Source organism: Podospora pseudoanserina (assembly GCF_035222485.1).
Source record: "Podospora pseudoanserina strain CBS 124.78 chromosome 7 map unlocalized CBS124.78p_7.2, whole genome shotgun sequence".
NCBI classification, from domain to species: Eukaryota; Fungi; Ascomycota; class Sordariomycetes; order Sordariales; family Podosporaceae; genus Podospora; species Podospora pseudoanserina.
The window spans coordinates 1,047,359-1,062,817 of record NW_026946672.1 but is presented as its reverse complement, the minus strand read 5'-3'; the positions used below and the strand labels follow the sequence as shown (position 1 = coordinate 1,062,817).

General features: G+C 53.4%; 5 protein-coding genes across 5 annotated transcripts; 2 read left to right on the top strand and 3 right to left on the bottom strand.

Moving 5' to 3' along the window:
- Window positions 1–419: 419 nt before the first annotated feature.
- On the bottom strand, window positions 420–4,416 carry QC764_702030 (uncharacterized protein). Its single transcript, XM_062949866.1, has 2 exons — window positions 2,973–4,416; window positions 420–2,919 (listed from the first exon to the last, which is right to left on the bottom strand). Exons 1-2 carry the CDS (start codon window positions 3,163–3,165, stop codon window positions 1,217–1,219), a joined length of 1,896 nt encoding a protein of 631 aa, XP_062796094.1. The 5' UTR covers window positions 3,166–4,416; the 3' UTR covers window positions 420–1,216.
- A 255-nt stretch (window positions 4,417–4,671) lies between these two features.
- On the bottom strand, window positions 4,672–6,066 carry QC764_702040 (uncharacterized protein; the record flags this gene model as incomplete). The annotated part of the gene is made up of 4 exons (XM_062949867.1): window positions 5,656–6,066; window positions 5,477–5,573; window positions 5,280–5,404; window positions 4,672–5,226 (listed from the first exon to the last, which is right to left on the bottom strand). The coding sequence occupies exons 1-4, from the start codon at window positions 5,659–5,661 to the stop codon at window positions 4,672–4,674; spliced, it is 783 nt and encodes a 260-aa protein (XP_062796093.1). The 5' UTR covers window positions 5,662–6,066.
- An 895-nt stretch (window positions 6,067–6,961) lies between these two features.
- On the top strand, window positions 6,962–8,209 carry QC764_702050 (uncharacterized protein; the record flags this gene model as incomplete). The annotated part of the gene is made up of 2 exons (XM_062949868.1): window positions 6,962–7,423; window positions 7,523–8,209. The coding sequence occupies exons 1-2, from the start codon at window positions 7,175–7,177 to the stop codon at window positions 8,207–8,209; spliced, it is 936 nt and encodes a 311-aa protein (XP_062796092.1). The 5' UTR covers window positions 6,962–7,174.
- Window positions 8,210–8,215: 6 nt separating this feature from the next.
- RSE1 (pre-mRNA-splicing factor rse1) lies at window positions 8,216–12,887 on the bottom strand. The gene is made up of 4 exons (XM_062949869.1): window positions 12,474–12,887; window positions 10,219–12,295; window positions 8,758–10,042; window positions 8,216–8,700 (listed from the first exon to the last, which is right to left on the bottom strand). Exons 1-4 carry the CDS (start codon window positions 12,715–12,717, stop codon window positions 8,674–8,676), a joined length of 3,633 nt encoding a protein of 1,210 aa, XP_062796091.1. The 5' UTR covers window positions 12,718–12,887; the 3' UTR covers window positions 8,216–8,673.
- A 200-nt stretch (window positions 12,888–13,087) lies between these two features.
- MSS51 (translational activator for mitochondrial COX1) lies at window positions 13,088–15,284 on the top strand. The gene is made up of 3 exons (XM_062949870.1): window positions 13,088–13,950; window positions 14,009–14,666; window positions 14,725–15,284. Exons 1-3 carry the CDS (start codon window positions 13,140–13,142, stop codon window positions 14,753–14,755), a joined length of 1,500 nt encoding a protein of 499 aa, XP_062796090.1. The 5' UTR covers window positions 13,088–13,139; the 3' UTR covers window positions 14,756–15,284.
- The last annotated feature ends 175 nt before the right edge of the window (window positions 15,285–15,459 follow it).

Sequence of the window (15,459 nt, the reverse complement as noted above, 5' to 3'; positions counted from 1 at the left end):
AGACAGTGCTGATTGTCCAACGAAGTGTAAAGGAGATGGATGCCCGCTTAATCCGGCTTATAAACAGACTACGAGCAACCATGAACTTTCTTGCGTTTCGGTACGGATATACTATAAACAGATGCCTATAGCATGATATATATGGATGGCGAACGAATTGCTATGTTTTATAACGAGGTATGCCGGGTTCCCCAGAAAAGCTGCCACGAGAACATCAAATGCCGAAAGAGTCCAGCCTTCTTAGCTCCTACTCTCTCCGCGGGACAACTATAGGGAGGTTTTGATTGTCAAGAAGAAGGTAAATAAAGCTTATAGACGGGTTTCATCTCTTTAATGTGCGAGGATGAGGTATCATGCTTTTTCACGTGTTGAGCTTGGACTTGGTTCTCATGAAGCTCTGAGCTTTCTTTGTTGGGATTGCTGATACCATCCATTATAGAACATGGCAAGTAGCTGTTTATGGAAATGGTAAACCAACTTCAGTGACTGCACTGGGCCTTTGACCAAACAGTCCCAGTAAACCTCCAGCTTGTAGAAATACAAGATCCTACCTCTATCCCAATCGACAAGGTGCATCAACGGGCAGTGAGCGTCGACCGAGCTTTGGCCTTGTGCGTGTGATGGTATATGGGTGCATGATAACAGTGTTCCACATGCCGGTTCTTAGGATCGTCCTGGGGAATTGTATGGGAGGATGGGAATGAGTTTGGTGGCATTGGATGAGATGTCTGATGGTATCAAAAAGAGCTATGACATCTCCCGTGGTCTAGGTACATACCTGGAATTTCCATGCTTCCACCTATCCGGCTGTTTTGGAGAAGCGGCTCGACCTCGACAGACACACCACCTGGGGCCATAGCTGTTGAGGTGGATCTGGGAACTCTACAGAAGAGAACGTGGATCATCAGGCGCAACGGCCTTCGTTCAGACTGTTTTACTTTTGCTTTCTGCTCATAACTATCGTAGTTACTACTGCCGCTGCAAGCTCAATCACCCAGCTAAAACCACCGCCGGTCCTGCCTGCTACCTCAAGGCGCACTAAACCCGGGCATTCAAGACCATCCATTAGCAGCCAGTTTATTGCCCTTGATCTTCATCTGCCAAGCCAACCTCCTCATTATCCTCAGGAGCTCACAACAATCCTCTTCTTCTCCTTCTTCTTCTGTTTCTTACCCTTTCCCTGATGCCGGCGAGTCTTCTTCCGAACGCCTTTCTCCTAGTCAGCAGCGGCCGGGGTCTTGGGCTTGTTGGATGCGATCCACGAAAATGCCGACGCGCTTCCAAGAGGGTTGTTGGCTGTCCGTGGAAGAGAAGGCGTCGTTTTACCCGTGTCATGGTGACTACTGGTGGTAGGTGTGGTGATTGTCGACGTAGACGCAGCCGAGGAGACCCTCGTCTCCGAATTGAGGCTGCTGAGAGCTGGGCCGCTCATGCTGCGCTTCGACATACCCCAACTATTCATACCAATGGGGGGTTGGGCGTCACTCTGGCCCTTACGCCGTTGCTCATTTCCTGAACGTGCCGTCGGCGCTGGCTCATATGCCGCTCCTGTTCGTGCCGAGGATGAGGTGCTGCTGCTAGCCTTGGGTGGTCGAAGCACCTTCATAGAGCGCGTGCGGGGTGCTGGCTGGTAACCACTCAAGGGAGTGCCGTTCTCAGAAAGCCCTACCGCCGTCTGCCGCCAGGGTGTTCTGATAGCAAGGCTGGGCTCGCGGCGTGGGGCATCGGTTGTTGTGTGTGAATCCTTTCCAGACGTTTCCGCGCTCGTCGATTCCTGGTGCTGCTTCTCACTCTCCGCTCCACTCTCCGACGCGGTACTCGTCGCCGTCACAGGTTTGGACACAGGTTGGCTCGGCTGCGCGGCGGGAGACATTACACCCTCAAAACCACCCCCCATAGGCTTGGATACTGGACGCTCCGGCTCCGCCGCCACCTTGGGAGAGCGCTTTACCGTTTTGTCACCAGCAACAAACTCGGGTGCGGCAGCGTTGAGCTTCGGCTTGCCTGGAAGCAGGTTGGCTGTAGTCAAATGCTTGAATACGGCATCGTCCTCGGGCCGCACAAACGGAATCGAAAGCTTGTTCCGGTCGTTGCCGTACAGAGTCATGCAGTTTTGGGACAGCAACAGGTCGGCACTGAGAAGCCGCAGCGTGTGGCTGCCGATGAACACGCGGATCGCTCTTTTGGTCTCGGGGCTGTCTTGTTGGTCCATGCCCGTGACTTCAAAGTTGGCTGTGATACTAGGCAGCTGTGATGCAGGACTTCCGCCGCGGGAGTTGGACTGAGTAACCCGGGCCTCAGCCAGAAAAACTGGCAGTGTGATTCTGTGAGCACCATCCACATCCCGATGGATGTTGTTGACCAGGTCCAGATCTCGAAGCAGCGAGTACTCAACCGTCGATTTTTGAGATCCAGTGCACACCACGGCATACAACAACCCTTCGGACGTGAAGTCGGTCGTGATCCAGCAGCGGATAATGGAGGGGGCCGAGCCCAAGACATAAAAAACGGGTGGGGGCTCGGGGATATCTAGGGGCGACTCATCGTCGTCACGGCCCCCAATCACAAAATTGGTATCCAGCCCGAGACTGCTGGCTCTCCCAGAAATTCCAGAGTGGACCGAATGTCCAGCGGAACTATGTCTGCCATCCGACTTGTGAGAATATGTCCGTTCCAACTGGTGTCCTCCCATCCCGCTCGACGGACGTATGGGACCAAAGTCGTTGGAGTGGCGAATGGCATGGCCTCCAAAGCCGGCACCGTGCAGGGCACTTTCGTCGAACCGCACGCTATTGGCCCGCGAAGCAGCCCCTCTGCGTATCGGTTCGTCCTCGGCATCGAGCTGCAAAGTGCCTAGCAGGGTCTGACTCTGTTCGTCGTCAATGTCGCTGAAGTCGGCCGACGGCATATGGGTGGGCCCTATCTCATGATTAGCATTATGTCTTCCCGACTGTTTAGTCATAGACACTGACCATGCTGAGGCGTTCCCCCAAGCACGCTTGGAAAGGGAGGATTCCAGCATGACTTCAAGGCCGCATCATCAGCCTGACGTTGCTCAATGAGCCGTAGCCGTTCCGAGTGATGGTGCTGTATGTTCTGAACACGCTTCAGCTCCATCTGAACATCGTGGAACTCTTCGCGTGAGACTATGAAGACCGGCTCCATGCCCAGACAAGAATGTAGGAGAGACTCTGAGAGGATTCTGAGAATCGAATGGATTCGTTCTAGCACGCAACAGCCGGCGGGGAGGGGGGGAGAAGGGAGGGGGGTGCGCGGGAGGAGGGACCTCAGACAGATGTCGCTGGGCAAATGTTTTCGAGAAAATCCGGACGACAGAAACAACTTGATTTGGGACTCGATCTTTTTGTGGTGTGTATTTGGTTTATTTGCTCGACCTCGATGCTTGACCTGCTTCAACTATCGAGGTCCTCCGCCCCCCGCATCCCCCGAGGCTTCCAGGTAGGATGAATTCCGGCGTTTGACTGCTACCGTCGATACAGTGAGTCGTTGACAGCTACTAGTTCGACGTCGGGAGTGCTTGCTGGTCCGTCGAAAAGTCGGAGCGACCGTAGGGGGAATCCGGAACCTACTCGCTAAAGGGAAGGTAAGAAACGGCCAAAGTGGTGATCGGATGGACACTTCGAGAATCGTGGGTCAGAGGTCACGGTGGGAACACGATGGGTTCGGAGAGAAAGTGGTGCTCAGATGGTCCCTGTTCAAGGGCGGCAACGGTGCAAATGAAGGATTGTGGGAGATCGGGGGACACGATGCGTTGGAGGTGTGCACAATCGAGAAAATAGAGTTGCAGATGTGAGCTCCCGCAGATCAGCGAGCCCAGAGAATGCAGAGAGAGAGAGGAAACACCAGGCAGGAAACGATGAGGTGGTGTTTCGAGGTACGCCGCCAGATCTTGTCGCGCGAAACAAAGAGGCACTGCCGGTGGTGGATGGTTGGGGAATGCAGGGGGCGTGTTTCCGTCGGTCGTGGTCGTGGCCGTGGTCGTGGTTTGGTGATTATTAATGGACCCCTTCTGGGTTTATTAAAAGTACCGTCGGAATCAATGTTCGATCTGGGATGCTCGGTGATGGTGCAGAGGGCAGCCAGCTGAGAGAGGGCAGTGGTTCAGGACACACAGTTGATTTGCTTTGCTCAGAGAGTCACCGTCAGGGCCAACAAGGTCCAATCAGTGGAGGTTGTGGAGGTTGGGTCGGCTTAAACAACAACAAACTGCGGCGTCTGAAAAAGTGATGGAAGGGAGGAGGGACCCTAAACCATTTCCAGCCCATGACTAAGCTAGCTGTCTGTGCTGAAGAAGTCTAAAGTAGGTAGAGTTACTTGACAACACTGTCCTGAATGCTCCTGGCACGCATGGTTCTTTTCTCTCCGCAGGATCCCGTCCAGTTTGCTGTAGCCATGGTTGAGTTACGGCTTGGTTCTGTACTGGATTCTTCACCAGAGGTCGGCACTGTTCGTTTGCGGGTAAACATAACGTGTGATGAGATTGAAAGCAAAGAAAGTACCTAAAGGTATGTACACGGTACCCACCCACGCCAAGGTACCATTCGAGAATGTCTTGGCAAGACTTTATCTGGTGGACCCCCCGCCGTTTCCAGGGTCTTGTCCATTTGAGACCTGTGACAGGATTGATAGGATACAACGGCAACCTCAACCTCAACCCTTCAGATGGCCATCCTCCTCCAACCACGGCGCCTGTCTCCACTCTGGAAGCACTCTGTTCTCATCGTTTGAGTCAATATACGAGCTGACAAGATCGTAGAAGATGCGGTACGACTCGGGGCTCAGGTGGAGACCGTCTGGCAAGAGGTGCTCTAGATAGCCACGCTGTCCCTCTGGATACCCGAGAGGTGGGCCGTTAGGGTTGAAGGACGGCGTCTTCTTGATGGCAGTGTCCATTATGGCTTTCCAGAGATCAACCAGGGTAACACCGGCGTTCTCGGCGGCCACTTGTCTGGCAGCCTCTGAATATGACGCGCTGATCTTGGCATGCCTTGTCGCCGAAGGGTGCCCGGAAGCGAGGTCAAGCTCGGTGATACGGATCTGGTCAAGGGGCGGTGGGGTGATGAGGAAAATCTTGGGCTTGTGGGCTGTGATGGTAGGATGTGTGATGATCCGCTTCAAGTTGATCTTGTACTTGTCGAGGGGAACATGCTGGTGGTTTGTGGGCAATGGGACGCAAGCATCATTGGCCCCAAGGAGGATGAACTGGCCGCTCGTGATTAGTAGGCGCCATACACGGGTTTCATCCAAGCTCAACAAACCAGGCACTCAATCTTCGGCACGCCCGGACCAGGCGGGGAGAAGACCTGAGGTAAGACGGCCAGGGCATTTGATGTGTTGTAGCCTGAGAGCCCGCGGTTGATAACATCATATCGACGGTTGACTTCTGATACGCGGGAAAAAGACAACCTTATTAGCCCTGAGAATCTCAGCTCAAGAAGGAGATATTGCTACTAACTTGATTGCAGGGCAGCGTGGAAGGAGAAGCCGTCTACTAGGTCGATAGCTCCCTGAAAGATAGAATCGCCAAAGAGGACGATTTGAGGATAGGAGGCCTGGCGGGGTCATGGTTGCATCCGTTATCAGCCCTACATTCCCATACAGAGTCGATATCGACTTGGAGAACTGAAGACTTACCGCCATGGCTTGTGACGTTCAGATTGGCACTCAGCTAAGGAGCTTAGCTCTCGCTGACTAGCAACTGGTTTTCTCTTGAATATCTCTTGGCGGACCCTGGGGTTCGGGGAGAGCAACAGAGAGAGCAGAGAGAGCAGAGAGTGCAGAGAGAGCAGAGAGAGAGCAACGAGCTTCCCAGGAACGGGGACGAAAGCATCTCCCTCGTGCGAGCCGGGACCTCCTGTCCTCAAATACCCGAAGCTCCCAGGTTTCAAGTGCCAGCCACCAGGGACTAGGGGACTGAAGAAGCAGTTGCGACATCCATGGACACACGGAATCTAGAGCCGACCCACCGAGCTTTTCACTGACACCTTGCGGCTAGCCCCGCAGCCCCCTTCTTCTTCGCCCCCCAACCCTTCCCCTTAAGATCCCCCAGCTTGCAACATGGGACAAAAAGCCATAGATTTCCGGACACAGTAGGCCGTGTTGCCGTGATACAAAAACAGCCACGCGCCTCCCCCTCTCCTCCCCCCTCCTCCCCCCCGCGCAAGCCGCCGTAAGCCATTTGAGGGGAACAACAGATCCCAAAGAGACGGAAGCCCTGGTCAGGCCCAGCAAGCCAGCAGGCCAGCCTCCCCCCTAGGGCAGGGCCCAACCGGATGGCTGAATGGCCCGTTCAGGAATAGGTGCATGATGTCCCCATCTCACCGCATCACCGCTGGCGTCTCGGCGCTGTCCACACCGGGCCCATGGAAGGAGAACACAAAACTACTGCACAGTAAAAATGCCGATTGGCAACCCAGTCACATGGAAGAGCTCTAACCCTGGACGGGCCGCCGCGCGCAGCGGCCAATGATCGTCGTCTCGTCCAGTCATCGAATACAGCGATGTTTTTTGTTTTTTTTGACGGCTCAGATTCGACCGAACCCCGCAAAGCGGTGTCGACTTGTCATCAACAAACTTACTGTGTAGGGCTTTGACAAAGGATGCTTGCTAGGATTTTCTCGGATCTGGTGATCCCAATGCCCCCATCCCCATGCGGGATGTCCCCGTGATATTGGGATTATGGGGACGTCTCACTGGAAAGGGTGAAAGGAAACGTTCGGAGATATTCCGCTTTTTTTTTCTTCTTCATGTCTTTTTTTCAGATTCAAGGTTCGAGATGTCCGCGGGGTAAAGTGGGGTAGGTTGCTGGGTGCCTGGGGTCTTGTGCAGGAGTGTCTCAGCTTATCGATAACAGCTGTCCCTCGAGGTACCTACCCTTGCCCCCCACGGCCATTCAAAGACGTCAACCGCCACCAATACCACCCGAACCTTCTGTGCCTCTCTGATAGATGCGAGTTATGTCCTGAATTCCATCACTTATTCCGTAACCTTTTCATATCCCCCCCCCCTTCCCGTAACGTAACCTAGCCTTCTCTCAGTATCCCACGAATCCGAAGGTTCCAGATCTGGCAACCCGCGAATATTAGACACAGCCTCCTTTGTTTTCCACGGTCGAAACCACCACCTGTACCAAACTTTTCTTTCTGCGCAAGAAATGACATTGATACGTCCAGGAGAAGGAAGACGGCAAGAGGAGGAGGCCTGCTGCACATGCGCAACCCTCTTATCCACCATCTCCTCCCGTCCGCCACCACCACAAGACGTATCATCCGAAAAGCAGCCCCTATCCGACAAAGACGAGGATGACCAACAACTCACAGGCGGAGATCGGAAACTACTACTCCACCAGCAGCATCACCGATTAACCTGTTGCGCCCGCGTAATCTGCGCTGACTGCATATCTGTGTGCTATTTCTTTTTCTTCCGCTTCATTCTTGGCATTGGACTCTCTATGTGACAGAAAAGAAAGACTAACCGATAAACCCCCTTTTGTGTGCAACAGAAAAACCCCCGCTTCCTAACCTACTGCCCTTACTGCCAAAGCTCAGGGAGATCTTTGTCGTCATCTTCTTCACCGAATAACATCACCCGCTCTCTCACACCTGTTCTCAGTGACGACACTCATCCACCCCCTTATTCCTCCCTCCATCTTCCCCCAGCTTACACACCCCTTTCATCATCATCATCATCATCATCATCACGACCAGTACCCAAATTGAAACAACCCCCTCCTCAGGAAGAAGAAGAAGAAGAAGACATCCTCCACTTCCTCACCCCCCACGACAGCATCCCTTCCCTCTCCCTGTTATACAACCTCCCCCCCTCCCTCCTAAGATCCTACAACTCCCTCCCCACCGACTCACTCCTCCACGCCCGCCGCACCCTCCTCATACCAGCCTCCCACCTCCCCAAGGGGGCAATCTCCCATTCCCCCCGTCCCTACGAGGGAGAGGAGGAAGAGGCCCGGAAAGGGAAGATACGTCGTTGGATGGTCGCCACAAAGGAGCATGACTATGACATCGCGGTCACTTACCTCGAGGGGGCGGGGTATGACTTTCACGAGGCGGTAGGTAGATATAGCGATGATGTTAGATGGGAAAGGGAGAATCCGATGAGGAAGGGGGATGTGATGAAGCAGGGGAAGAGGAAGGTGGTGAGGGGGTTGGTGGGGGGTTTGTTGGGGGGGTAGTATCCCCTGGGGATGGGGTGGGGTGGGGGGTGTAAGATCTGGAGTATGAGATGGGATGGATATATGAAGGGGGTATATTTATGGTGGGAATGGCATGAGACAGGGGTAAAGTTACTTGGGAAGGGATATGTACACATAGTCGACGGTAGATTTTAGTGGCTTAAAGGCGTGCATGGTTGGTGGCTTGGATTGACATCTTTCGAAAAGAGCACACACTCATTTGCAAGTTTGAGGCATACTCACACAACTAAAAGGCCTTTGTAAACATGCTCAATTACACTACCACAAACGCCTAAAGCCTGCCCCTTGCTCAACTTCAGACTCTTTAACAAAAAAAGCAACTCGCTTTTGGTTTTTCTGACGCTGGTGCTGACAGACATTATGGCTACCTCAAAACAAGTCTCCGCATATAGGTACGTTCCCCCACCCCCCATATAGACATCTCTAATTCCCCAGTCAGTGTACTAGAATGCAGACCTCGTACGGATGTCCTATCACCAGTTAGCACAATCCTCAAATCGTCATCAGACTTCACAAAAGAAACTCACCGAAATCTTCCTCTCAATCTCCCTCACGCTCCTGTCCAGCTCCCCAGCAATCATCTGCTTCTTGTCATTCGCCAACAGCACAAACCTCTCGCACAGATCCCCATCAATCACCCCCTTGACGGGCACATAATACCCCCGATAAATCAAATGATCCCTCCCGGCAAGCGGCGGATCCTCGGCCCTCATATGACTCTCCAAGCTCTGGAAGAAATCCACATCCTCCCTGCTCACAAACGGGATCAGCACCCCCACCGTCCCCTGAATCCCGCTCCAGAGCAAAACATCCTGCCCGCCCACAACAAGATTCGTCTTGGTGATCGACGTAGGAAGATCCTGAGTGTAAAAGTGCGCCATGAGAGCGGTCCGATTGGGTGCGCCGTGGAGGTAGCTCTTTGCGTGGACGAGTTGGATTTCCGAGCCGGGCTCGTCTGACTCCTGGGAGGCGCGCTCGGGAGCCCGCAAAATCCAGACGTTGCCGAATTTGTCTCCGCCGGCGACGGATTCGTAGTCGACCATGGCTGTGCAGGTCGTCCATCGGTTGATGGTGTCATCCGCCCACGCAAGGAGCTTGTTGCTTTCGGGTTTGTAGACGGCGTAGGTAATCCCCTGCTGGACATCACCGACGACGATACGGTTACCTTGCGTCTGCAACGACACGATAAGCTGAGGGGCAATTTCGGCTTGGGCCTTGCGGAGAAGCTGCTTGAGACCAAGATCATAGATTCTCAACGTCTTGCCAATGCCGGCGAGGAGACGCCCTTGGAAGGGGATGAGCGCCATGGGGGGTTCTTCAATCTTGGTCTTGTGGATGAATTCCAAGTCACGGCCATCGTCGTGGAAGCGGTAGACATGGATGTAGCCTTCGCTGAATTGGCGAGGGCTGAGAATCATGTCCTTGCCGGTACCAACGATAAGGAAGCTCTCGCCATCTTGGCTGGCAAACGACACAACGGCAGCACTGACGGCGGCTTCGTTGTTGTCGAGGTCGACACGATTGAGAACGCTTGGCTCATCGCTGACAGGGTCGACAATGTTGATACACGATGCCCACCTGTTCCTGGCCTTGGGATAGCCAAACTCCTCTGGCGGCAGAATGGCTGCGTCACCATTAGTATTAGACTGAGCCAGCAGCTGCGCCCGGAGCTCCGGTGGGAGAGTATTGTTGTCGGCTTCGATGGTGTAGAAGTAGGGCTGCTCGGGGTGTTTGACCAGGCGCTTTGGTGTATAGGTTAGAGGAATGGACTTTTGGATCATGTTGTCCCCGAGCTTCTCGATGGTGAAGATTCTAACTCTCCAGTTAGCAGGGAAACTACCAACAAAGTATCGAAACAAGGTATAAAACAGCTTCTTCAGAAGGAACAATTGATACGACTGGTGTCGTAATCAACCCTCATAGCAATTGCATAGGAATCCCTTTTATCATCATACAGCAGCGGAAGTAGAGAGAGATTAAAAACGTACCTGAGGAAATTGGCGTGGATACCCACCATGCCTTCCAGACACTGCTCGCTGCTAAAGTTCCATCCATACTCAAGATCTACATAGCTCAGCGGTGTCATTACGAAACCCTTGGTAATAGGGTCCGTGTAGCCCAACCATGGGCGGGAGTTCAGGGCGAGCACACATGGCCGCCCCTGCACAGAAACCTGAAAGAGCTTGGTGGGCTTGGGGCCCAAGAATTTTTGACGGGTGTCCGTAAGCTCACCAGTGACCTCGTCCAACACAGTTCGGAGGTAGACACCAGAGTGTAAGCCGATATGCAGATATAGGGTGGTGCCACCGAACGAGTCTTCCATAGACATGATGGAAAGCGATGCCGGCGCCGCTGTAAGAGCCTGGATCGACTTCATTTCGAGGGTGGATTCCGGGTCGAGGCTGAGAATGCGCACAGTGCAGTCGTCGCACCCAACAGCCAAGAACGAACTCCGCCGTAAGCCTTCCGGTACCCTTCCCAAACTCAAAGACGTGACGGTACCAGACATTTCCTTCTTCTCGTCGTACTCGGCGAGAGATCCATCTGCATCCATCTCAAAGTACACAATCTCGCCCGAGCTCAGAGCAATGACGACTTGATTCTCATTGGTAGCGGCAGCCACAATCGACCGATGCTGGGGCGCTGGCCATTCATTAACACGACCTTGGACAATATGTCTAATGCCCTTGGGGTGCACCTGAATAAGACCTTCCTCGCCCAGCTGTTGGACAGCCAATGTTGGCACAGTGGTGAGAAATCCGCTGTCACTAACTTCCTCGACGGTTTCGCCAATGCTCAATACCAATGTCGCGTTGGTGAACGAAAGAACAATGTAAGCATCGTATTCGTCGTACTTTGTGAGCTTGGTCGTCCAGACTGCAGCAGGTGTGCCAGGGAGTTCCGAGGCAACAATTTCTGATACCTCCAGCCCATGCTTAAGCATACGGAAAGAGCTTCTCGCACCGTTACCACACACCGAGTAGATTTGCGGCGCGTCCTCTCCTGTCAAGTTTGCCACTTTGCAATCTATTTGAGGGTTCATCGAGTCGATGCTCTCGACTAGAGTCAGATTTTCGAGTGGCCGAGGCTGGAAGTATACCGGATTGTACGCGGCACGAGAGTCTGTTGGGAACTCCTCGCTCGAGAACTCGAGTTCCTCGTCATCATCGCCGAGCTTTTCGAATTGGTACAGAGAATGGTTGCCAAACTCGCTTGCCACAAAGAGGAAACCGCTCTTGAGAATGCACAAGCTTGTGGCTATTGGAATCGTATCAAAGTATTTGATCTTGAGCCGTTTCACCTCTCCGGTGGGATTCCCATTGTCGTCCTCGACCATATCCAGCGTAACCTTGAAGAGATCCCCATCTTCTGTCTGCAGCAAAAAGAAAAAGGCACCTGCGCTGCCCTTGAGCTTGTGCATGACGCCCGAGACAATGGTTCGCTTTCTTTGGGGATCCTCGGTAGGACCCCGCCGTCGTGGAATTGGTACGCGGAAAGCCTCCTGATTCGAGTGCCGATAAGTAACATTTTCCTCGCCGCAGACCAGAACACCACTAGGACCATCGCTGCCGCCGGGAACCTGGAAAAGTAACGAAGAGGTTGGGTCCACCGCGTCAGACCACTTGCGAACCACATGGTTCAGACCGAGATCGAGTTCGTAGTATACAAGCTGTGCTTCTGGCTCCTGACCAGCCTGCCCAGTCGGGTCCTGGTCTGCTTCGGTGTAGTCGAGCTCCAGGGCTGCAAACACAGGGTTGGCGTATCCAACATCGAGGGCGACGAGCGAAAGCACCAAGACACCGGGCTTGTGTGCTTCCAATGGCGAGGAGATGGTGAGCTCTGCTTGGGCGTTACGATTAAGGACGTAGACAAGTTTGTTCTTCTCGAGCGAGGCAATCAAACAGGCTCTTCCTTTGGGATCGGCGGCAAGATATTGGCCAGGTACAACACGTCGAACACCCGATTTTCCAAAGGTTTCTAGGTGGATGCGATTAAACCTGTTGGTCTTGGGCAGGTACTCGATGATAGCGATACGGCCCGAGTCTGTCGCGAGGATGATGTAGTCTAGGCTCATATGAATTTTTAGCAAAGGCTCGTCGCAAAGGCCCTCTGTGATGGATCCGGGGACGGCCGCTTCGAGTCAAGGCGGAGGATCATCATGCCGCCACAGCTGCGGAGCGGATACCGAATCACTAAGTGTCCAAGATACTGAGGTAGGGGGAAAGACAACAGTGCGACTTACCCTTGTGGCTGCCAGCAAGGCGGAAGGACGCAATGGCCCTAATAATTCCAAAGACATCCTGTGATAGAATGGTGTTGACCTTGCCCTGCCGTGGGTCTGGTTGGAGTAATGTGAGGCGAGAGCCAGAGGCGGTGATGATTTGTTGTTCTTTGGTTCCCGAGAACTGGCCCAGCAACGCTTGCGATATCGTGGTTGGCGGCTGGATCGTCAACGAGTACAGGAACATGTTAGAGGTGGTCGCCATGATTACTCGGCGCGCGGAAAGCCGGCGTGGCTTCTTTGGGAGAAATCGACTTTGACAGACTCAGAATCAAAACTAGCGATGTTTGTGCTAGAGAAGTCGGTGTGAATATGAGGATGGACCAAATCCAGTGGCAGGCAAAAAAATATTGAGATGCAGGAAGCTGGTCAACCACGCCCCGCGCTTGCGCTTGACAGCACCGCGTTTCACCAAGCCAAGAGTTGAGACCGTGCTCCGTCATTTCTCATACTGTGAGAGTCGCCGACGTATGGAGATTTTACACAGTGCGGCTTCTCTATGGTGTTGCTCCCATGTGGGGTCAGCTAATCTGCATTGATTGGTGAGCGCCAAGTTAACTGCCCGTCAGAGCTCTTGAACCTCCAAGAGCTCCAAAAAGTCAATCGTGAGACATCACCAAATTCTCAATGGCGCTTCCGGCAGATCTTGCGGCACGCTCAGCGCTGTCGAGAGTGTGTTCACACTGCTCAGTCTCTTTCAGGAGACAAGCCGGAGCCAGGTTACCCAATGGCCTTTTTCAGGCCTCACAACGACAGCAGCAACAACGCTCCGTCCATAGCAAATGCCCCCCTCCACGAGCTGCCGTCGATAGCAATGTCCCCAAGCCTGCTCCAACCTCCGTTACGAAGCGCTTCTCTTCTGGCTTTGCCTTTGGATCTAGTGCGCCCGCACCCACCAAGACCGAGAAGAAAAGAGTTCTGGAAGCCGATGACCTCTTCCACTCGTTCACCAACTCTCCCATTCCCGAGATCCGGAAAAGAGCGGCTTTCATGAGGCAGTATGCCCGCTGCAACCACCCCGACCACCAGCCCCATGGGAGCCTGGCACCTGCCCATGTCGACTTCGAATGCCCTGACTGTGGTATTCCAGTGTCCTGCTCCAAGGAGCACTGGGCTGACGACTATGAGAAGCACCTGGAAATATGCGATACACTGAGGCAAATCAACGAGGACGACCACGATCTACGGTCCGGCCGCTTTTTCCCCGAGTTCGAATATGCTGGGCCACAAATAGACGAAGCTCTGATCAACATGACCAACTGGGATACCTTTTTATATACCCGCTCCTTCCTCGCCATTGATGATGATAGGAGCATGAGACAGGCTACGAGGTTACTCACTTATCCCGTCACAATTGCCAGCGTGCTTCATGAGCTTAGTCCATACAATCTCAAATCTGGAGGAAGGCTGACTGCAGAGGGTCTGAAGAGCTTCAGCGGTAGGTGTCGCCCTTGGCATTGGGGATTTGATATATGAGTCATCTAACCTACTCCCAGCTCTTCGATACACTCTTCACCCACCTAAAAACGGCGGTGGCATGGACATCAAGGGCCTTCGGGTAGAGGCCCCACCTGTTCGTCTGTTCATTCTCGGTGCCCGGGCCGAGTCGTCTCTTCCTCGAGATGTTTGGGTGCAACTCGCACATGTGTTCCCGGGCTCCCGCATTCACCTGATCTTTATTGGCCCTGAGAGCATGACCAACCGAGACAACGAGTTCCCGCTGCCCCCTCGGACTGCTACCAACCCCTTCGGTGCTATCGTCGAGGACCGAGTCTGGCCTACCATGAAGATCAGCACCATCGTGGACTACTACCACACCCTCCACAAGACCGGTCACTTCTACCCTTACGACCCCTACTTTGACTGCTTCGTCATGTTTCACCCCGGTCTGGGTCACCCAGCAAGCTCCCATGAGTGGGTAGAGACGCTTCCCATGCTTCTGGAAACCAAGGCCCCCATCATTGTCACTGGCTACACTCAGGAGGATATGGAGCGCGATGTTGCGTGGGTCAACAAGACAGCTCATGGTGAATTCGACATGCTTTTGGAGCCTGGTGAGAACCGGTTCCGCAGTCTTCGGTGGGATTTGAACGATCTTGATCCCCAGGACGTCAGTGCCGGCAACTGGGGCGTCTGGGCATTCAGAGGCAAGAGGTAAGCTATTCTTGGATCTACTGATTATGATTTCCTTTGCTAACATGTCCCGCTTCAGATATGAAACCACCCGCAAAGATTCCGAATAAGATGTTTCCAACACTCGCGACAATGATTTGCACTCTATGTGTTGTATAGTAACTCTTGTTGGACCGAGTCTGACAAAGCTGTATGTATATAAAGCTGTAACAAAAAAATGACTGCTCCAGTTCTCGGCTGTTGGTCGTGAGCGCATTTGCTGCGCACAAGCGGAACATTATGGATGCATGGCAAGGCTGCAGCGTATTCATACACCATGACCGGAAGGCGGTCGCATCCAGTACATGTATGTACATGCGGTAGAGCGATAGGAAGGCTGCAGGATGCAGCAGGGGTATCTTGAGCCTCAACTCTTGTCAAACGGTTGTCAACGACATGAATGTTTACATTCCAGCACCGGGCAACGGGTGGGAATAGGGGTCACAAAGGGGCTTCGCTTTGATATCCCTGCATCCCCACAGGATCCACCTGGCAGCTCTTGAGACCAGGGATGCCGTTGAAACGAGAGCCACATGCTGTCGATGCCTTCTGTCTCGGGTTCACGATGAGTCCTGTGAAAGATGTCGTTGGCACAACACCCGTCGGCACTCTTGAATGTCTGAAGTTTTTCTCATATCTATTTCTTGTGGTGCTGTATTCTGCTAAGATACCCTGTATTTACAGTGCTGCTACAGCACTGTGCAGTGATGGAGTGACGCACTGCATCTGATGTGGGGCTTCACCGCTTGCCGTTTCGGGCCAGTGACATAAGGCG